At 39.9% G+C, this 23,447-nt stretch overlaps 1 protein-coding gene across 1 annotated transcript; it reads right to left on the minus strand.

Annotated features, from left to right (window-relative positions):
• Positions 1 to 1,277: 1,277 nt before the first annotated feature.
• Positions 1,278 to 22,359, minus strand: Sec24CD (COPII coat complex component secretory 24CD). Its single transcript, XM_073089844.1, has 18 exons — positions 22,249 to 22,359; positions 19,085 to 20,707; positions 18,268 to 18,416; positions 17,822 to 17,939; positions 17,288 to 17,373; positions 16,535 to 16,724; positions 15,961 to 16,070; positions 14,316 to 14,429; positions 13,827 to 13,916; positions 12,903 to 13,082; positions 12,173 to 12,320; positions 11,387 to 11,547; positions 10,763 to 10,931; positions 9,495 to 9,707; positions 8,361 to 8,555; positions 7,831 to 8,013; positions 6,156 to 6,349; positions 1,278 to 2,608 (listed from the first exon to the last, which is right to left on the minus strand). Exons 2-18 carry the CDS (start codon positions 20,685 to 20,687, stop codon positions 2,471 to 2,473), a joined length of 4,041 nt encoding a protein of 1,346 aa, XP_072945945.1. The 5' UTR covers positions 20,688 to 20,707; positions 22,249 to 22,359; the 3' UTR covers positions 1,278 to 2,470.
• Between the last annotated feature and the right edge of the window lie 1,088 nt (positions 22,360 to 23,447).

Genomic DNA, 23,447 nt, shown 5'->3' on the forward strand with positions numbered 1-23,447 from the left:
TTTGGAACCTTAACATGTACATCTACTTTTGGAGCTGGCTGTACAACTATTAACCCAGTATTGTATTATAATTACTGTCATCACATTAGTATTCTGGCTTAAGTTTTGTTTCAACCCAATTATATATAAAACTTTAGATACGTTACACGCCCACTAAACAACACAAAGTGATCGAAACGCCAGCGCATGGACACACATGCACGTTTCTCATTTTACTACATTCTATAAGGGAATCAAATATTCTATAAGGGACAGAGCTTGGAGCAATATGATAAAAAAGCCAACTAGTGTCAGACATTGCGTTTCATTCATACGTAAAATATTGACGTAACTTTTGCGCCTCTAACACTTTACTTGTGGCGGACAAAACACGAAAAATAAATAAAATATAATAATTTTATTTCTCCTCATTTCAATGTGATTCCATGAAGCATATTTATTTTTTAGCATAATTTGTAAAAGGCATTTTGAGGCTTAGAAAACAAAAACAAGGATTACGCTTCGCGAGAGCGACGGGAGTCGACAAACACCAATTGGTTGCTTTTGTATGTTTCTAGTTTTGCTCGCTAGTAACGTATCTTCAGTTATTATACCATTGTTTCCACGTATTAAGTATTAAGCGTACATCAGACATATTGCTGGAAACGCCCTTATTTACTTCCTACGTATAAACGAGACATTTCGACTTAACCAAATTAAGAACATACCCAATTTCACAAATACTTCCAATGAAACTTACACCGTCTAATATTTATAACATGTTTTATAATTGTAATGCTCAACACTAATATTTCTATACTAAAATTGTAATGTAATGTAACTCCAGTTTAGTCTTGTAACGTTTCGAAAAAAAACATCAGAGTCGGTCTTATTGAGAAAACATTTGAAGTACAGGCCTTACTCAATTTATCGTAAAAGTAAGACTAAATTTATGAATCCTAAAAAACCTGCGTTAATTTGGCATAACTAACTTCAATAATTACAATATTAGTTTATTTTAGTTTTATTCATAAAAACGGTTATATATTGAACCTTAACAATTCAGAACACGATACTATTATATTATAGGGAACAATTAAATTTATAGATTGAACGTAGAATTGACAAATCCGTGTTTAAGTCACCACAAAAATATCTTTATATATCTATTTCTATCATTTCGTGGTGAGTCAACATACTTGACGACGTGTATTGTCCGCGCCATACTTCTAGTCCGCTCTGAAGTTGTTGCGCACAATTCCGTAGCAACGTAAGGACACACTAACTGAGGTATGTGCGAGAGCGGGCAGCGGAGGGTGCCGGGGGGCTGTATTCGTTCCGCTAATATCTACAATTTGCTACTCGACGCCACTCGTTTCTTTATTCAGAGCGGACTAGTAGTTTGACGCGGACTATACAATTAATATTGTAAACAAAAAATCATAGAGAAAATGAAATATATCTGACCATATCACCTCTAAGACTTAATTTCATATTTTTTATATTATCGTTCGATTACTATGTTTTTGAGTTATCACAATGGTGCGTGTTTGAATATTACAATATTTAATGTGTAAATATATAAGTATGCTTGTTATTTCAGCTTATTCATAACATTATGCAAAATTAAAGTATTCGTAATTTTTATTAACGATGAAGTTATATATTACAAAAATGGAGTCATTTCGTTTTTCGTTTTTGTAGAAACTTTAAACTTCAGGTCACCGTCGTTCACAAATCAGAATTTATTAGGTTAAGTCATCGTTTTCAACCCATTTCTATCTTACTACTGGGCACGGCCCTCCTCTCAAAGTAAAAGAGGTTTAGGCGTTCAGATTGGTAGACTTCACACACCTTTAAAAACTTGTTTCCCTCTATAAGAGCAGATAGATAGACTTACACACTTTTAAAAACTTTTCACATAATTACTTTAATTATTTCATGAAAGAGTAGTCGTAGACACTTTTCACGAATACTCTCTGTAAAGCCCATTTTAGACATGCTATTCGAAACAGACACGTCAAATCATAGAAAGCTGTTTCAAAACCCCACGTCAGCTTATTAAGACCTACCCTCACCAGGCTTAGACCCAATACTGAAAGTTACAGATAAGTTTATATCCTTTACAAAGTATTCAAATGTGTGTAACATCCGTATATTTAATACTATGACCTGAAGTTACATCAGTGTGAGGTTATCAGAGAATCATGACCGACGTCCATTATTAATAATCAATCTATCCATTGTTTTGCTAACCAAAGACATTTGACAATTGCTTCATGTTCATGGCAATTGCCAAACTTGAGTTGGCAAAACATGGATAGATGGAGTATAAATAACTGGCACGGATTAGTCCCAACTCATTTTAATATCAATCAGACCTAACCCCAGCTAACCTAAACCCAACGATGACAAAACCAAGGCAACCATGTATATATGTAATATTGCATTTTGAATTCAAACACGCCCACCGGACGGTTTAGGGTTAGGGCTATAGCAACGCCCTGATCTCCTTGTGTATGTGGCAGAGGTAGTCTACGTACGAAGAGCTACCGTCCACGCCGCGGTCCTCCACTAGGAAGTGGCGCAACACCGCCTCCAGTTTGTCGTGTTGTCGCATCAGTGTTAGCTGGAACAATTATTGCAATGTGGTCAAGATGAAGGAGTAAGACAATGTAAATGGGGGCAACAATAATGCACAGACACACACACACACACGCGCGCGCTCGCACACATGTTCAAACACACACATATACTGGTGCACGCACACACTTTGTTTTTTTTTATTATAGAAGTACCAAACGAGAAATGGTGGAAATGGATGCCTCCCAAATCTAATCGCAAAGGTTTTCACCTTCACATGAGTATACATGCATGCGTACTGCGTGTATTTATGTATGCGTGCGTCTGTTTGTGTAATTTAAAAAAGTAATAGTGTAAAATTCTACATGGCTTTATTGATATAAAGCCATGTAGAATTTTACCTTTAATTTTACCTCATCCTCAAGCCAACACTTTTTAAACAAAGCAACTATCCGATTACCATGCTACTTAAAATATATTTAGCAGTGCAAATCTAAAAAACAAACCACAAAATCCAGTTAATACGTACCTGCAGTACTGTGAAATCATGCACGTCATAATGTATCAAAAAACTTTCGAATTAAAGTAAGCCACCTGTTACCAAATAACATATTAACACCCAATGATTAGTGGCGCCATCTCTAAAGGAGTTGTGGAAAGTCACCGCACATAGTTTCCTAGGCACTTGTAAGCTTAGCGGATAACTGATGATATCCATCTCCAGTCTGAGCAATTAGTGATGTGACGACTTCCCACAAATCGTTAACAGGTGACGGCACTAGTACTTCTGAATCACGCTAACGAAGTTTTCTCAACATCTTGCATATATACAAACTTCAAACTAAGACTATAAGAAGAAGGTTGTTCTCAGAGGTAGATGTCTCTTTGCCAAAGCATCTTTTATCTGCCTGAAATGTGGAAGACCACATCTTCTAAGCCCGGTATTATTTTAGTCTACATAAAACGCAAAAGCTGATATTCAAGCTCAAATCACTTACCTGTGATTGTAGTTTAAAGTACCTTTGTAAAGTGTTGCACCAAGCAATAAAACTAATTGTAATCTCACACTAATCATTTCCCATAGCACGCGGAATGTTTAATACCTGTTTCAAGAACTAAAACAACCCGCCATCCCATCAATCAGCTCAACCGTTTGAGGATATATATTTTAATATTTAGTTGTGAAGTTTGCCCCAACCATAAAAACATTGTACGATAAATAAAAACTTGAATAAATGCCCATGTCTTTTAAGCCGTTTGACCCCGAAGAAACAATACTGTATCTAGTCACCAAAATCCAAACGAAAATCATTATTACACCAACATTTTATATTTTAGAACCTACACCCTCCTTAGAATGAAAAGAAGCGACTATGTTATATCCAGATGAACAGCAGTATCGTCAGCAGTACAGCCAAGCGTGATGAATATTATAGCCCCACTTCTTGAAGCCTCGAGGTCTACTCTGTACATATTAAGTGCATAGATTCTACCGAAGTTTCGGGTCTTTCCGATACCGGATTACGTTTGAATAAGGTCTCATTTATATGTACAGAAATTGAACATGTCGTGTCAGATCGACTCATATATTACTATATAATATTTAGCATAGCCCGCGTCTGTCGCGATCTTATTATAATTGATGATTTTCACGAATAATTAGCATTTAGCCTAAAAACATAATTGTTTCATGAACTTTTATTTAAAATCTTTGTGGCGGAGCAATTACCATACCATGAATATACTGGTATGAAGTTTTGAGTATGTCCCCAGAAAAAAATCTAATTAAAAAATCAATAAAATTAATAAAATTAAAACCAGTCAATGTACAAAATTATTTTTGAATGTCAATAACCATCTAAAATCTAAATGATAGCTTCCTGTGGGTCTAGTTATTTATTTGTATCGTATAACCCACTATACGAAACTTCGCATGGATTCCAAACTTCAGAAAGATCCAAAACTTCAAACGAATCTGAAACTTCGGCGACATCCGAAACTTCGGCGACATCCGAAACTTCGGACGGACCCGAAACTTCGGACGCACCCGAAACATCGGGTGGACCCGAAACTTCGTCAACGAATGCGCACAGTAGACCCGATCCCAACCGTCCCACCCACCTCCTACAGCATGGCCTGAACGCTCCGATGCACGTCCATTAGGAAGTCGACGTACGAGGCGCGGCCGTCGGTCGTGCGGTCCTCGGCCAACCGCGCGCGGAACGCCGCGACGCCGTCGTTCGCCCGCACCACCGTCAGCTGGCGCATGCGAACGGGACAAGCGGGTTACGTGCGGGCTACGTGCGGGTAACGTGCGTACTGCGTGCGGGTTACGTGCGTACTGCGTGCGGGTTACGAGCGCAATAATGGTGTACTACGCGCATGTTGCGTGCGTATTGAATACGAGTCACAAATTGTATGCACAATATGAACGCATTACGTGCATGTTATGTGCGTATTACGTGCCCACTTCATGTTATGAGTTAATTCGGCATGTTAAAAGTTAATACGAGCTTGCTACGTGTACTCGTATATCATTAACTTCCGCATTACGAACGTCACTATTAACGAATTAAGAGTAATGGGTACGTTTTGCTCGCATAAACATATCGTATCGCGTGTATTTTACGCACGAATTAAATGCATTTTAAAATCACTAGCGTAATACGAGTGTTCTACAAATGTGCACTTTACAATAAATATACGTACAATTACTATGTTTTACAAAAAAAAAACTACGATCATATCGGACGTACTATACATACACCTATTACGAGATAATTATATCTAATTTGTCTGCGCACTACGCACGTATTACGATAACACCACACGCGTAGTACACACGTATTACAATTGCAGTTTCTACGTATCACAAAGTACATGCGTGCTCCACTAATCTACAGGCTATATACAAAGCATACTATTACCGCAGACAGTTTACATGCATGCATGATGCGTGCAAGTATTGAACATTTGAACAGCCACCTGTAGTGAGCCATAGACTTTTCTGCAACCAATCTCAGATAACATTCTCTTAAAATAATGAATCAGTATTCTTTTCCTCTCACCAAAGGTTGATATGCGTGACAAAAGTTCAAACATTACTACTTCTATCATATGTTACACAACGTCACAAAAACGACACGTATATACAAAGCATTATAAATTTATATCTAATATCATACGTGATTTGTATATTGTATACGACTTTCAAATATGTGTATACGTATAGTATCGACTTGTCGCCACTCGGCAAATGTTTTTAAGTACCTTGCATATGTATAGTCTAACGTTATTAATAATCGATCTATCCAATTTTTATCAACCAAAGATCAAAATTTTCCAATATGAAGAAATTGTCGATCTTTGGTAGTCAAAACATTAGATGGATTAATTATTAATAACCGGCGTAGGGCTACTACATGCTTTAGTAATAATCAATATGAACCAATTTTTGCCTACAAAACTTTAAAATTTACAATTTTTCCTTGACGTAAATCATCAAATTTAAAATTTTGATAGACAAAATTGGATAATATTGATTATGACAAACGGGCGTGTATTAACCGCTCGAGCGTTTATAACCCACTCACCCTCATAGCGTTCCGCCGCTTGACTCTCGCGTCTTCGATCAATTCCCGCACAGCCTCGCTGGTAGGATTGTCTAATATAGGCAGCTCACACACTTGCGTGTCGATCTGTTGCGGTGAGGCCGCGCCGAAAACGTCCCGTACGAAGTCGGCCGGCGCTTGGGAACCAACCCATACTAGCATGTGGACGCCGTTTTCTGAAAAATAGCAAATTGTTTGTTATTATTTATGTAATCGGTGTGTTTTAGCTGTATGCTTTAAATACGGCTTTTTAGATTATTGCCGATTTCTTGAATTGTTGTCCTAAATTTATCTAGTCACCTGTAATGTGAAAGATATACAAATAACTGTTCGGGTCATCGAACGATAAGTTACTATCACGTGACCTGTCTGACTCGTAACGTGTCTGTTCTGTAACAAGTTCTGCCATGCAATTTGTTTCCAATACCGTCTGCATTGTCACTTACCGGTCACGGTATATGTTACGCTACGTATCTATCGTGTCACACGTCTGCAACCACGGTACATCGCGTACCTTCGGTCGTCGCGCGTCACGTGTTTATGTAATATGACGTCACGTGATCGCCACGCGCGTGCGTTTCTCACTGACGCCGCTAGACGCTCTCATCGCTACATGGCGTACAGTCAGTCGCCACGCGTCGCGTGACGTTACTCACCGAACAGGTACACGCCCTGGTCGTGCATCTTGTCGACGGAGGCGCGCGGGGTGTGCGTGTCGCGTGACGTCACTCACCGAGCAGGTACACGCCCTGGTCGTGCATCTTGTCGACGGAGGCGCGCGGGGTGTGCGTGTCGCGTGACGTCACTCACCGAGCAGGTACACGCCCTGGTCGTGCATCTTGTCGACGGAGGCGCGCGGGGTGTGCGTGTCGCGTGACGTCACTCACCGAGCAGGTACACGCCCTGGTCGTGCATCTTGTCGACGGAGGCGCGCGGGGTGTGCGTGTCGCGTGACGTCACTCACCGAGCAGGTACACGCCCTGGTCGTGCATCTTGTCGACGGAGGCGCGCGGGGTGTGCGTGTCGCGTGACGTCACTCACCGAGCAGGTACACGCCCTGGTCGTGCATCTTGTCGACGGAGGCGCGCGGGGTGTGCGTGTCGCGTGACGTCACTCACCGAGCAGGTACACGCCCTGGTCGTGCATCTTGTCGACGGAGGCGCGCGGGGTGTGCGTGTCGCGTGACGTCACTCACCGAGCAGGTACACGCCCTGGTCGTGCATCTTGTCGACGGAGGCGCGCGGGGTGTGCGTGTCGCGTGACGTCACTCACCGAGCAGGTACACGCCCTGGTCGTGCATCTTGTCGACGGAGGCGCGCGGGGTGTGCGTGTCGCGTGACGTCACTCACCGAGCAGGTACACGCCCTGGTCGTGCATCTTGTCGACGGAGGCGCGCGGGGTGTGCGTGTCGCGTGACGTCACTCACCGAGCAGGTACACGCCCTGGTCGTGCATCTTGTCGACGGAGGCGCGCGGGGTGTGCGTGTCGCGTGACGTCACTCACCGAGCAGGTACACGCCCTGGTCGTGCATCTTGTCGACGGAGGCGCGCGGGGTGTGCGTGTCGCGTGACGTCACTCACCGAGCAGGTACACGCCCTGGTCGTGCATCTTGTCGACGGAGGCGCGCGGGGTGTGCGTGTCGCGTGACGTCACTCACCGAGCAGGTACACGCCCTGGTCGTGCATCTTGTCGACGGAGGCGCGCAGCGGCGTGGGCGGCGCGGCGGGCAGCGTGTGCAGCGGCAGCAGCCGCGGATACGTGTACACCACCGACAGCGACACGTCCGCCGTCAGCGCGCGGTACATCGCGCAAGACCGGTCGTCGCATGTTATGTCCGGACCTGGTGGAAAGGTAACATTTGAAATAAGAGCTTGTAATTCAATTAAAATATGCGAGGTGAAATTTACCCGACTACGGAGGGTAATGTTTTTCGAGCGTATGTATGTATGTTTGTATATATGTCTCATTCTTTGGCTCTATAGCTCAAACAACGGATTTTAACATATGAAGTGTCGTTGGATTCCTCGAAATATAGTGAGCACATAGGCTATGAGCACACGCACCTTATTTTAACTCCCGCTGCACTGTTACGGTGCAGCAGTGCAGAGTGTAATGTAAAGAGGAATACCGTGTAGAACGTAGCGTGAACTGTCGTGTATAGTGTAATGTCGATGATGATAAACTCACCACCAGCCACAGCGTCGGACCGCAGCACGCAGCTAGTGTACAGGGGCAGCAGCTTCATACTCTCGGGCAGCACCAGCTGACCGGCGGAGGAGGGCGAGGCGCAGTGCTTACGGTACGCGGCCAGCGAGCGAGCGCACCGCGAGGAGAGCGCCTCGCGGACCGCGCGCGGACTCGCGTCGCGCAACGCCCATACCGCTGCGGATAAACGTAGCGTTAGTGTGTAAGTGGCTTAAGGTCACGTTGGTGATGTGGCACACTGAGATATAGATTCGTTTGCGTTTGCATTGGACGTGTCAAAAACGTGTCGTAGAAGACGTTATATACGTTTCTATTAAATCATGATGACGAAAATAACGTCAAAGTTAACTAAGTCAGTAATTCTTTCTGTACTTGCGCATGTAGAAGAGCATTGCGTACAGTGAATTGTGATGATGATAAAATAATGATGACGACGATTGTGATGATGATTATAACGACGAAAATTATGAAGATGGCAAAAATGATGATGACATTACGTATGATCATGATGATGATCTAAACGATGATGATGGTGGTAACGAAAATTATGTCTTTGAAGAAAATTATTAGGATTACGATAAAATCATAACGACGACGAAAATAATGTAGACGATGATGACGACGAGGAAAATGATGATGATGACAAAAATTATCCTGTTTCGTAAGGAAGTTGAGCGTGGGATTCAGCTCAGCGGAGATATACACGTCTGCCAGCTGGTGAGCCACAGCAAGCGCGAGGTAGGAGCACACGCAGGCGCGTGTAATATAATGACTAAGTACATTGTACATGATGATGTTGATGATGATGATGATAGTCATGATGACGACTATCATGATGGTATAAAAATATAATGATGAGGACAACGAAAGTGATGATATCCTACGCGAAAATGATGATGTTAAAAATGTATGTACATTACCTTGTTTAGTGAGAAAGTTGACTGTGGTATCGATCTCGGATAATGATACATGATGGTGATGGTGATGGTGATATTGATGATGATGATGATGACGATGGATAATTAATAAGGCGTTGATATTAAAATGATGGTGATGACGAAAATAATGACCACAACGTTCACAAAAATGGTGATGTCAGATATCAGCCCAAATTACCTTGTTTAGTGAGGAAGTTGAGTGTAGTATCCAACTCAGCAGATCTATACACGTCTGCCAACTGGTGAGCGACGGCGAGCGCGAGGTTAAGTACTCGTAAACGCCGTTGACCGCACTTGCGCGTGTACAGCAACGCCGCCTGTATGTAGACGCCGTCTTCGCCTGTCAGCTTGTCGTCGTGTTTGATCTCCACGCCGATTGCTTTGTCTGCGTCTGTTGGTCGAAATTTATTTGCATGCGTAGGTCCATCTGATGGTAAGTAACCATTACCGCCTATGGGAATTTGTAAACAACAGGGAAAATAATAGCCCAATCTGAGATTTTGCACAGTCGTGTTGCTATCCTTAAGGATTAATTTGGAACGACTTAGGTAAGTTTTTTTTCTTACCACACAAAGTGGGGCTTCATCAAGTAATGTTGAAATTTATGTAGTTTAGTAGTTACACAAATTTAAGTGTGATATTTTTCAAAATTTTACAATCAGATTCTTTATTTCTATTATCTAGGCATCAGTTTAGAATTAATTAATTTACCGCAACATATTTATTATTTTTATTTTTCGTATAATTTTTAGTTACATAAAATTTTCACTTCATTCACTCGCGAGCGATTGAAAATCCCATTCGATTTCACCAATAGCAGGCACTTCCAGTTTAGAATTAATAACACATATTTTTTTTTCTAAATTTTTTTAGTTAAATAAGATGTTCGCTTCATTCATTCGCGACTGATTCACAAAATCCCATCCGTTCTCACTCAGATAAGATGTTCAAATCATTCATTCACTCTCGACTGATTCACAAAACCCCATCCGATCTTACCTATCGCAGCGAGCTCGACATCAGTTGTGTTCGCCATAAAGAAGTGTCCGTAGAAGTCGGTGGCGCGCACGCCGGTGGAGGTGCCACACAAAGTGGGGCTTTGGGGTAGTTACACAAATTGAAGTACAATATTTTTCAAAAGTGTTCCTTCAAAATTGTTCAGATCCTTCATTGCCATTATGTCGTCTTCAGTTTAGAATTAATTAATTTACCGAAACATATTCAGTTTCTTTATTTTTCCTAAAATTTTCTAGTTAGATAAAATATTCAATTCATTCACTCGCGAGCGATTGAAAATCCCATTCGATCTCACTAATAGCAGCCACTTCAGTTTATAATTAATTACGCAACATATTTATTATTTTTCGCACAATTTTCTACTTTAACAAGACGTTTACTTCATTCACTCATTACTTTCGAATGATATATAAAACCCCATCCCCTCACCTATAGCAGCGAGCTCGACATCAGTAGTGTTCGCCATGAAGAAGTGTCCGTAGAAGTCCGTAGCGCGCACGCCGGTGGAGGTGCGCACGCGCATGACCGCGTCGTGCGCGGCCGGCCGCGACACCGCGCGCTTCACGTCGCGCGACAGCCGCGCGCCGTCCGTGTCCGCCTGGGACAAGGTTCGATTACGGTAATACATAAAATAAAATAAAGTTTTTATTGATTCGTTCATTCTTACTAAATATGCATCATATTAACATAATTATATTTAAATTTTAAATAAAAATTAATTATGACGCAGAAATAGGTGCGGCGGTGGTGCCGGCCGAGTCGAACCTTAGAGGGTTCTATCACCTTCAAAATGTTGGTACTCTGGTGAGAGTTAATATAGGTACATTTTAAATAGTAAGTTTTCGAAGCTACGCCGTAAAAGATAATTATATGTAAAAAGGGGAGATTTGTATAAAAAAGGATTGAAGGTTAGTGAAATATCCTTTTATCAAGTTGTTACCTTAACTCCACCTCCACTGTAGTGGGTACCTTTAGAAAAAAATCCTCACAAAAAAAATAACACATGGTCTCCCAAAGTTAAAAAGGGTGTCTACCCATAACCCACATACTAACCGAGAAATAAGTATATTTATGCAGCTGCCCGCCAGTGAGTCTCGCCAGCTGACCAATCGTCGCGGCGTCCACATATGCGTTATTGCACACGAATAATTCGACGCACACGCCGGCAGCCGAGCACGCCTGGCCCAGCTCGTTATATGCCGTTGTTTGTGGACCTGACACAAACATGTAACTTCTATATATGCCTATGAGCCTGACACAAATATATAACTACAATATTTGCCTACGAGCCTGACACAAATATATACCTTCGATATTTGCCTGTGACGTCGTTCGCGTTTTCAGAATATAATGACAATTATACAACGGCATCTATCAAGCTCACGTAATTGAATTACTCCAGTCTGCATACACATCATGTAATGTTAGAAAAATTCTGACTTTAAGTTGTAAAGCAATTTTAAGTAAATAAAGACGAAATATTAAATTAAGATACACGACTATGAATACATTTTTAACCAATTAAGTGAATTGAATTAAATTTAGTAGTAGTAGTTGGTTTAGTAAAACACGAAAATCTTTAATCCGCCCAAGTCAACATTACTTTGCAATAAAGCACAAGAGGGCAAGAGGCCAGAAATGCATTGTTACTGCTGAGAACTAAGCTGGAATGCCTCGGAGAAGTATATCTTCATTAGCACATTCTTCAAACCAGAACACAGCAGCGTTTAACACTGCTGTTATTAGGCAGAAATAAGCGTGGCGATGGTGCCTTCGCAATCGAACTACAAAGGATCTTACCACCTTCAAACTTAATTCTTATAAAAAAATTCAACTCACTCAATATCTGTTTCTCCTTGTCAGTGCCAAGTAGTTTCCTGTCTTCCCGATTCACTAATTTCCCTGGTGCGTTATACGTTGGCAGTGTCGTATGGAACACTATCAGTTGCCCTGATGTATCCGCTGCTTTTAGGGCTTCTAGACCTGCCTAGAAGACAAAAAATATATAAGGAAATGAACATAAATTAAAAAAAAAAAACTTTTTTGGTTATAACATACAAATAGCAAACGACGATTTGTACCTCGGACTCCTCGATCGAGAGGCCGAGTTTCAACTACTAGGCTATCACTGCTTAATATATTATATTATTTATATTTAAATATATTGTCTCAGTCATACAGTGCCTGATGGATGGATGGACCTTATTAATTGATAGATAAATAAATTTGTCGTTCAATACATAAGCAGTGGCTCATCAACCCATTACTGCCCCACTGTTGGGCACGGGTCTCCTCTCAGATTGAGAAGGATTAGACCATAGTCCTCCGCGCTGGTCAAGTGCGAATTGATCACAGCAGCCGGTTTCCTCACGATGTTTTCCTTCACCGTTTAGCAAATGATAAATAATTTCTAATAGGCACATAATTTTGAAAAATCAGAGGCGTGCCTGGGATTTGAACCTCGGCGCCTCGATCGAGAGGCAAAGTTTCTTAACCACTAGGCTATCACCGCCACGCAGTGGCTGTCTTCATTTAATGCATTTTATTACTTGATTAAAAATTAGAATACCTGTACAGCGGGCAGCAACACAGTCTCAGTTTCCCTGTTATCTTGCACGAGTGTTGGTAACTGTTTCAGTAGAGCTTGCAGTACCGGTCCGCCGCCCGGCGCGAGGAACCCCTCCAGCAGCGGCACGAACATGTCGCCCACGTCCCCTACTGACAGCATCTGGGGTTGCGCTAGTGTCTCCTGGGGGGTCAGTTAGGGAGACATATGAATAAGTCTGTTCGGTCAAAGCAAAGATAGATTCAACGACTTTTGCTTTCTTTTTTTTCAATACAGGAGCGACGACGACCATACAGATCCATCTGATGGTAAGTGGCTACTGCCGCTCATGGACATCCATAATCAACCCCAGATAGGATTAGATATTCCTACCTGAGGTCAGCCAGAGATGCGCCGCTACCCCTGAGGACTAAGCTGGAACGCCTCGGAAAAGTATATCTCCCTTACCACACACTTCAAACCAGAACACAGCAGTGCTTAACACTACTGTTATGAGGCAGAAATAGGTGTGGCGGTGGTGCCGACGGAGTCGAACCACAAAGGGTTCTACTACCTTCGTCGACAATTCACTTATTTACAAATACGAGAAAAGTTTGACGACGTTTTATGCCCCTCTAAGGGTTACTGCCACATATAAGCTTGTGGTTACTATTGCATTAGTGGTTACTAAAGGTGGATGTTGTTACTCTAGTGGAGTAGCAGAACACGACCCGTGAGTGGCAAGCGCGACCCCTAAGGGGATTAGTAACAAGTGGAAGCCTGAAAGAATTCCTGCCATGACATAAAACAGTAACTGCGACTGTATTAGTCAGCCCTATGGAGGTCTCGCCCCTCATAGAAGTTTCTGACATGTATAAAATAATGCCAAGTTGTTAACAACATAATTATGTGGATGTGTTAGCAACCTGTGAATATAATATTAGTTACCTTAATATTGTAGAAGTGGACTGTAGAACTGTATGTGATGAAACCAACTCGAGTATATGTCTTGCCTGTTTTTTCATCCTTGGGCATTGACTGAAAAAGTAAAAATAAAGCCATAAACACATGCACCATTCATAATAATGTATGTATACATACTTTAATAATTTAATATTCGAAATATTATGTCTAATTTATTTTTTTTTCATTCTAAAAAAGCATTCTGACAATGTTTTTTCTTGTTCTAGTTGTGTTAATTTTCAAAACATAAAAATGGCAATAAATTAAAATTCGAAAATATTGATTCAAAATGACAATTTACGAGTCGAAACTGATTTCTATCAAGCAGGTATTGTAATACATTTGCAGCGCTTAACACTGCTGTTATTAGGCAAAAGTGTGGCGATGTTGTTCCCTGAGTCAAACCACAAAAGATTCTATCTCCTTTGCAACCCTGTTTAACAAAACCTATGGATAATTGCCACGAATCATTACCTCTATAATATCCATGATATTGTCACAAACGGTTTGCACAAGGCCATTCTTCACTGCGTTGTATGATACATCTATTACAAACACAACAGCAGGCGGGTTCGGTAGTGTATTATTCTGTAACAAGAAACACATTTATTTACTTAAGAATTACACAATCAATTTTTCATTTTTATACAAATATAATGATACATTTATAACTACAGATATTGTATGGGTCAGACTTGGTTGGAGAAACAAAATCATATTGTTCTATATAATCTGTATGAATATATTTACTTTCATAAACGCGCAGGCAAGGGCCTTATCCATCAAAATATTACATAAAGAATATGATTTTGTCTGACCCGACACATTAAATATACACATATAAATTGGCCCTTACACTTGTGATTCAAATAAGCATATAACCATTGAACTTTCAAATGTTAGTTCCATGTTCTATTTGCACTATTCATTCCACTTATTTCATCTTCGATTTCATGTGTCATATTATCCAAAAAAAGATAAGTTTTAATTACTTCATATAGTTCACTTTCCTTATATATATATATATATATATATATATATATATATATATATATATATATATATATATATATATATATATATATAACTGTATATCCTAATCCTATCCTATCCTATCCTATATTGAAAATGTATATCCTAAAAATAGAAATCCCCCACATAACAACATTAAATTTCAAATTAATATTTACAATTTTACAAAAATATAAAAAATCTATATAAAATATTATTAAAAACTTACGGCCTTATTAATAAAAAACGCTTATTCCAACCTTAATCCATAGTTAAACCTGGACTAGGTAAACCTAGAGTAAGAAAGTATTAACTTCGTTATAACAATGTCATTAATAAACATGGAGTAACCTCGGAATAACTATTCATTTCTTAGTCCAGGTTTATCGAATAAAATATAGCAACACTCAAATATTAAAAGTAAAAAGAATGAGTAAATGAATGAATTCATGTATAAAAATGACAGTGACAGCGTATATTTTGAGATTGACAAATTCAAACTCGACAGCTTTCAAAGTTTCAAGTTCAATATAATCAAACGTCTAAACTTGATATTAGCGGTTTGTGTTTATATTTGAAATACATAAAATTTTAAACCAACTGCAAGGAAAATTAACCAAAAACGAACTTGCTCAATTAACTGGGATGAAGAAGAAAGGTAATTCGTATCGATAGTTATTTCGTGGACCTTATTTGTTATCTATATATATATATGACGTGATCTTTATGAAAAAAATATTTATTCTTTCAGCAATTATTTCGTTCTGTGCTAAAAGTGTGGGCGTAAATAATAGAAAATAAGGGAAGCATGAGAAGAAGTCCTCAAAAGGTGTTTTTTATCAACTTAAATGCAAATTAATATAAAAATACACATTACTATGACAAATGTCATGTCATTTACCATTGATCTACGCTTAAACCATCCTTAAACTAGGTAGTGACACGGACTAACTTTTACGCCAAGATTAGACTCGGAGTAGCTTACGCCCTCCCTATTCCATGTTTATTAATACTGAATTTGGATAAACTTTCATTACGACTAGTTTTAAAATTACGCTTGCTCTAATCCACATTTATTAATAAGGCCGTTAGGGTCCTAAAAACGTACCCTGCAATACTCCTTAGTGGCGACAATTTCATACGCGCCCAAAGCCAGTTCCGCGGGCACTCGGCCGTACTGCTGCATACTGTTTATATACTGCGTGTATTCCATTGGCACTGTGGACAGTCATATATAGATTTATAGCTACAGAAGTATAAATGTATTCAGTTAAGCTGTTATCTCACTTTAACTAATTATCTTACAATTATTATCATTTTTTTTAAATTAGAGTAGCAAACCACCATCAGGTGGACTGAATGCCCGATACAGTTTACCTGATGGTAAGTGGGCCTTGCCATGGACATCTGCAATCAAGTTAGTATGGGACAGGGGTTCTACCTAACCACTCCTGGTAACTTATATAGCCGCCTCATATGTAAGTCAATTGGCATTCCCACCCTTCTACTTGAGGTTTCGAGTTTGATACCTGGCCAGAAAGATTTCTGAATGATGAATTTGTGAGCTATTTTGGCTTTTGAGTATTTGAGTATTTATGACACCCACAACACATGAAATCCTAATGTGGGGCTGCAAGTGTAGAAAGTGTATTTATACCTCTTAAAAAAAAATTACATCATACCTTCAGTGGTAGCTTTACAGAAGGCACACTTGAAGTGTCTACCGGCGTCTATGAACTTCATATTGGGACAGATGTAGGCCTTGCACCGCGAACACCGCACTGGGCCCATCGTGGGGGACCCTGTTAGGGCTGCGAAGTCTAACAAGGGGGGCTCCTGCTCTGTTCCCACTGGTTCCGCCATTGGTGATATCTGGGGATCAATAAATTAGTATATCATCTGTTACATCAAGTACTAAAAGTAGATAATTTAGAATATCCTACTAAAACTAAAGGTACATACTAAAACTACTACTTAAACGAATAACAAGTAAGTATAGTTCGCGCCAAACTGCTAGTCCGCTCTGAAGTTGTTGCGAACAGGTATAGTCATACAATTTGCTATGGCGACGTGATTCATTTCTCTATTCAGAGAGGACTATACAAATAAAACTAAGGGCTAACTTGCGGTAAAGAACTTTACTACATTGATGATTGTAGTATTTCTGGGCTGGTCATAACGGCCACTATGGGTTAAGCATATTGATGATTCTAGTGGTGATTATTTTTCATATTGGTGATTTTAATTGTTGCGCAAGCACTTTAGAATCGTATTGAATTTATTCGAACAAGGATTTTGAATCTACCAAAACAAGAAAATGGGATGAGCGATTTTGGAAAAATTTAATAAGTGCTCTTGAAGTCACCGTCAATATAATAGAACATCTTAGAGAAATACGAACTTAAAATTAATATTATTCCATAAATTAAACTTACGACAAGACAGAAAGGCAGGGAAGTTTGTTTTAGCAGATCGGCAGTGACCGGTACACTGTACATTGAACTTCTGATGTAGCGAGGACCTGAAAAATATAGAAACTTGTCTTAAAACTTGTTTATATTATATTGAAAATATAGAATTGTATCTTACAGATTATATCGTAAATATGGAAAATTGCTTTCAAACTTATTTACTGATGTAAATTACAGGGACAGGGCTTTTTTATAATATGGATAAGCAAATGCAATTTTCATTACACTTGATGTTAAGTGTCACGGTGTAAGTGTTGCCCATGGTCAGCTATCATCAAGTCCATATAGACCAGGGCTTATAAGCTGCATTGGTAGTTTACAACATTTAATACATCAGTAATGCCACTCCTGAGAACTAAGATAGTCACTACATATGTATTGCTTTAATATAAAAAGTTCTGAATCCTGTCACTTATCAATTAATGAAATGCATGTCTTAAAATTAACTTGAAATTTTTGTTTACATATAGATCAGATAGATAGAGAAAAGTTACTCACTCGCATTCCCTTTATCGTCAACAACAAAATCCGTGGTAACAAGAGGTGGTACGAGACCCTTGTCGTTGGTGACGAACACTCCACCGCGGTTCTGCTGGTCATCCAACATCACTTGGATCTGTAAGGATAAACATATAGATATACAGCTTATATAGATAATTTATCCACATTTCTTCTAAGTCAAGACACACTGATTTTGTTCTTTTTTTATAATATTAGAGTAGCAGATGGGCGTGCAGTCCACCTGATGGTAAGTGGCTACTGTTCTGTACTGTTCGGTACTGATATCTGTAGTCAACTGACAACCTTTTTTTTAGCAACTGTGTTTGGATGCCGCCAGGATGTAAGGCCCAGAGCGACCGCTCCTTCCGCCCCCAATTAAGACGCTGGAGAGTGAAATATCGATTTTGTGTTTCTGAGGGCAAAGATGACATATAAAGTCATACCGGGCTGGGCATCTGGTCAGGGTCGAGCCGCTTCTGCTGCGGTTGTTGCGCGTATTGCTGCGCGTACTGCTGTTGCCCGTATGGCGGATACCCGGTCTGTTGGTAGCCCGGCCCCTGACCACCCATCTGCTGGTTCATCGGTGGCATACCTGGAAACAAACGACATTTTAATATACAGTGGAACCACGGTAATCCGGCCCCTGTCTAATACGTCACCCCCATTAATCCGACATGATATTGGTGTAACATTATTACATATGTATTAAATATTTTTTGACAATATTTTTTGTAAGTTCTTAACATTAATGACGTTAATTTTATAATAAATTGTTTGTTCTCCATTGTGTTTTTTAATTTACTTCTGACATAAATAATGAAGTATGATTTGTACTACAGAATGCATACATACATATACATATGTATACAAAATATAGAATCTTATCATTGGATCTGTAATTTGTTGGATTACGTACTCTTTCGTAAAAAAATCTATAATCCGACAAATTCGATAGTCCGACGTTGCCCAGCAAAATGGTTGTCGGATTACCGCAGGTCCACTGTACTAAGGACAAAAAAATACGTTATATCAACTGTTTTAAGAATTTGTAAGTAACCATTTGACATAATCTCTTTGCTTAGTACAATAATTACAATTTAAGCCATTTAAAATTTACATGTTTGTGTATTTTTCTCTGTGTGGGTCCATAGAACGCACGATACAGGGAATTCTAGTATGGGGGTTTGAGTAGAATGCGGTTTAACGTTTTAAGCATTTAAGACTGGTTAATTCAGCAGATTAAACGAAAGATTAACTTACCAGGATAGGGCGCATTCGGCTGAGGTCCCATGGTTGCGGGTGGAGGTCCATAACCTGGCTGGGGAGGTCCACCGGGGAACTGTCTTTGCTGAGAGAGCGGTGGCGGCATGTGTGGTAGACCCGGCATCGTCTGGTACTGGTTGAACTGAGCTTGCGTTGACGGCGGCATGCCTGGTTGTGGCGGTAGTCCAGGCTGTTGAGGTATGCCAGGCTGGAGTCCAGGCTGTTGAGGTAAGCCTGGCTGGAGTCCAGGCTGTTGAGGTAAGCCTGGCTGGTGTCCAGGCTGTTGAGGTAAGCCTGGCTGGAGTCCAGGCTGTTGAGGCAAGCCTGGCTGTGGTGGTAGCCCTGGCTGCTGTGGTAAGCCTGGCTGACCAGGTTGTGGTCCTAACTTCGACTGCATGCTTGGCTGCTGGGGAAAACCTGGCTGGCCAGGTAAGCCTGGCTGCATTGGTAACTGGCCTGGAGGACCCATTTGACCTGGTTGTGGTGGCATTCCAGATTGCGGTTGCAGAGGAAGCCCTTGATTCTGCATGAGTCCTGGTTGCTGAGGTCCCTGACCAGGCATGGGCGGTTGACCTGGCATACCTTGATAATTCATGCCTTGAGGACCACGGTTTTGAGGAAATCCAGCTTGAGGAGGCATCTGACCCTGTTGGGGCATGCCGGGTTGTCCTGATCGCATTTGTGGTGGAAGACCTGGTTGATTCTGTTGTGGTGGAGCGCCAGGTTGACTACTTGGCGGCATGGGTGGAAACCCTGGTTGCTGAGGGCCTCCAGGTTGACTGGTTGGAGGCATAGGCGGGAAACCAGGTTGGGACGGACCTCCAGGTTGACTAGTAGGTGGCATCGATGAAAATCCTTGCTGTGGTGGACCACCCATCATTGGCGCACCGGGTTTTGGCTGCTCAGCTTGGGAAGGTCCAGACTGCCTTCCCATAGGCCCACCCTGAGGAGGCATCCCTGATGGAGCCTGAGACTGCGGCGGCATTTGCGGCCCTTGACCATGACTTGGACCGAAACCAGGTGGTGGCCCTTGATTCATTGGTGGAGCTTGACTCATTGGTTTCGGTGGACCTTGCTGCAGAGGCATAGATGTTGGAGGCCCATGGAAACCTCTCTGATCATTGGACCCTTGACTGTGTGGAGGCATCTGAGCAAAACCTTGAGGCTGTGATGAAATGGGTGTAGGAGTAGATGACGGTGGCATTGAGGGGATGCTCTGGCCCATTGATGGTGGAAATTGTTGAGGAGTGCTACTGACTGGTGGTCTTCCAGGCTGGAAGTTTGGTTTCATACCTGGTGGTAACTGACCACCAAAATTAGGTGGTAAATTACCTCCAGGAGGCACCTGTCCAGGTGGCAATTGGGAGGAAGGTATATTAGCGTGCCCTTGAGGCCCATTTAGATTCATACTCTGCATCTTCTGTGCCACGTCAGACTGGTCGAATGGTTTCATTGGCATCTGTGGTCCGTTCGGTGGCATCTGGTTGAAGATGTTAGCATTGTGGACGCCGTTAAAGTCTTGTGATGCTGGAGGGAAGCCCAATGGATTGTTTGGTGCATTATTGTTCTGCCCAGGTGGTGGGTATTGTGGATTCATCATCTTTGTTGAAGCCAAATAACCTGTAATAAGTCAATACACATTTAATAATATTATTCAATTCATATTAATGCTATGTAATTAATTTACTTACAAAAAGTGGTTTATGTGGCCCTACTTTGAAATAAATATTTTGAATTTTAATTAAAACAGTCTTATTTTAATAACACATTCACTTCTCGTAATAGGTGTGCATATTACACTATTGTTATGTTCCATTAAATAAAGTTTGTACATAATAAAGGATTAATTTACAAAACATAATGAAACTCAAAAATAACTGCCTTGAAAAGGATTTTTTATCACAATCATTTAAGTATTTGATAGAGGCTCCCATTGAGCCAAAGGCAAATCTTTCTTTAAAAACACATTGTCTAATATAAACAGAAAAATAAAACAATGCTTAAATATTGTGTAAATAAAAAACTTTTCTTGTATCATTTCCTAATACCGATCTGATGAATCTCAGAATATATTTTATGTTGTTTAAGACCCATCTAGATATAATGCGAAACTTAATTATAGAGGAAGTTCTTTATAACTCAATTTTTATATTAATGAATTCAGCTCATTATAGTTAGAAAGAAGTCACTTTTATTTGATTTAACTACAAATATATGATGGTATATGATATTTTCAGGATTAGAAAGTTATAATCCAAATGCTCTAAGTCTAATCTAATAAGGTCAAAGATTGTAAGGTAGGGAAAATCATAAACATAGGTAGCATCTTATGGACATTATTATACCATCCATCCATCAGCCCTAAGAAGTCAATGCTGGATATTAGCCTAAAATGAGGTCAACTGCAGTCACTGCGCTCGGTTGTACAGAGATTACTATAGTAGATGAATAACATTGGTGAAAGCTAGGGGTTGCTACCTTCCTCCTGGGTCATCCACGGGAACATAGCTAGTACTAATAGTATTCGGCGCAAGCACAAGTACATAATAGATGGCCATAATTATAATCCACTTCCAAACAATTAATAATATATTTTATTGCCTTCATAACAAAAAACTACATACAATATAAACATTATCTAATATCGTTGCAGGAAATATGAGGTCAAACACACTGTATCCAGCTTCTCCGGATCGCTACAGATGTCACATCTGATAACACGGAATCTTTAGTGTTGGCGTGTTTGTATTGACAAAACTTACTCTATATTCGTGGTATAAGTCGCGTAAACATATTCAAAGTTACGGCAATCAAAATGTTGTGTCGCTTCACACAGATATGCAATATACTATCTCTAACAAACTTTTTTCGTAAGACAAATCACGCAACTAGTAATCACCACATAACAAGGCGAAGAAACAAAATATAATCAAATAATTGATATAATTACACTTCATATGGCTACCATAGGTTTCAGTTTATGTAATTATGCTAGATAATCACCAAAAAACACGTATCCATCTAATATTAACTCAAGAAATATCACAAAGTTTGACAGAAGACATCGTAATTTTGAAAACAGATTAGGCACTTCTTTACACTGAATTCTGACCCGAATTTTTAAGAGAACGTCACGGATGGGGTAGTTTTATGATACTTACGGCTTCGGGTGTATTTTTTAACGAATTATTATAATAAAAAATATAAACAAGACACATGAATCACTTGCTCTGGGGCCACGTATTCTGGCATGTAGTGTTGTCAGCGATGCATCGCCTATGTGGAACTTTTCAATCCACTCGTCGGTTGCTTACAATGAAACGTAATATTTGTAATATCATTTTATTTTATAATGACATTAACGCAAGTATATAATTGATTAATATTTAAATTTCATAAGGTAATATAACGGTATTAATGATTTAATTATATTTGTAACAGTTATTTAAAAAAAAGGTAAATAGATTTTCATGTCCGATAATTGTCGTGCTAAGAATGGAACGTTGATTGTTAGCATGGCAATAAGGAGAATTAATTGTCAAAGCGATTTTAGTTCAACGAAATGTGGACTTTCGTAACACTAGTAATAAGATACATTATTAAAAATTAAAATTTCATAGACTTGTAAATTTAATGTTCGTAAATAACCGATTCGTATGAAATCACCGAATTATAAGATTGTATGTTGGTTTCTCTCTTATACTATCATCAGACGAATAATAGTGCTTTGGTGTCCCTACATGCACCAATACAAATTGATAAGATTAAAAAAAGGTTCAAACAGTACTATCCAAATAACTGTTACCCATTTTAGTATTCATTAATTCATAGATTTAAATTATGTGTTTCCATTTTTCTGTTAAGCTGTACAGTGTATAGTTCAAATAACTATATGCGATATCGTTAGATTCGTCTTAATAGTACAAACTACACTAAATAATAATTACATAAAAAAAGCATTTAATTTCTTATTTTCGTGGCCCGGCGTATGCGACTTATTTTTTCCAGTTGCGAAAATATAAAGTACCTATCTGCTAGCTATTGATTCAGCTTCTTAATTCTTAATTACATATTTTTGGTATAGCAAGTTACATTCGTAACTTACATGTTTGATCAAATGTTATTGATGGGAAAGTTGGTGTTTGGTTATGTTGGCGCATTTGAGCCAGCATTCTGCCCGGGGTTGACACACCCCATTGGTAGCGCATGCGTAGTGAAGCTATAACGACTAGGTTTGTACTGTGGTGTGTCGATGTTTTTCGTTTCATGAAATTTGAATTTAACAGTAGTGAATTTTTCCGCGATACAACATGGGTGGAATACCTATGCCTGAATCAATTAGCAGCTATTTAAGTGTAGT

Source organism: Epargyreus clarus, unplaced genomic scaffold, assembly GCF_041222505.1.
Source record: "Epargyreus clarus isolate Ecla_fem2 unplaced genomic scaffold, WU_Ecla_fem_2.2 ptg000031l, whole genome shotgun sequence".
Lineage (NCBI taxonomy): Eukaryota > Metazoa > Arthropoda > Insecta > Lepidoptera > Hesperiidae > Epargyreus > Epargyreus clarus.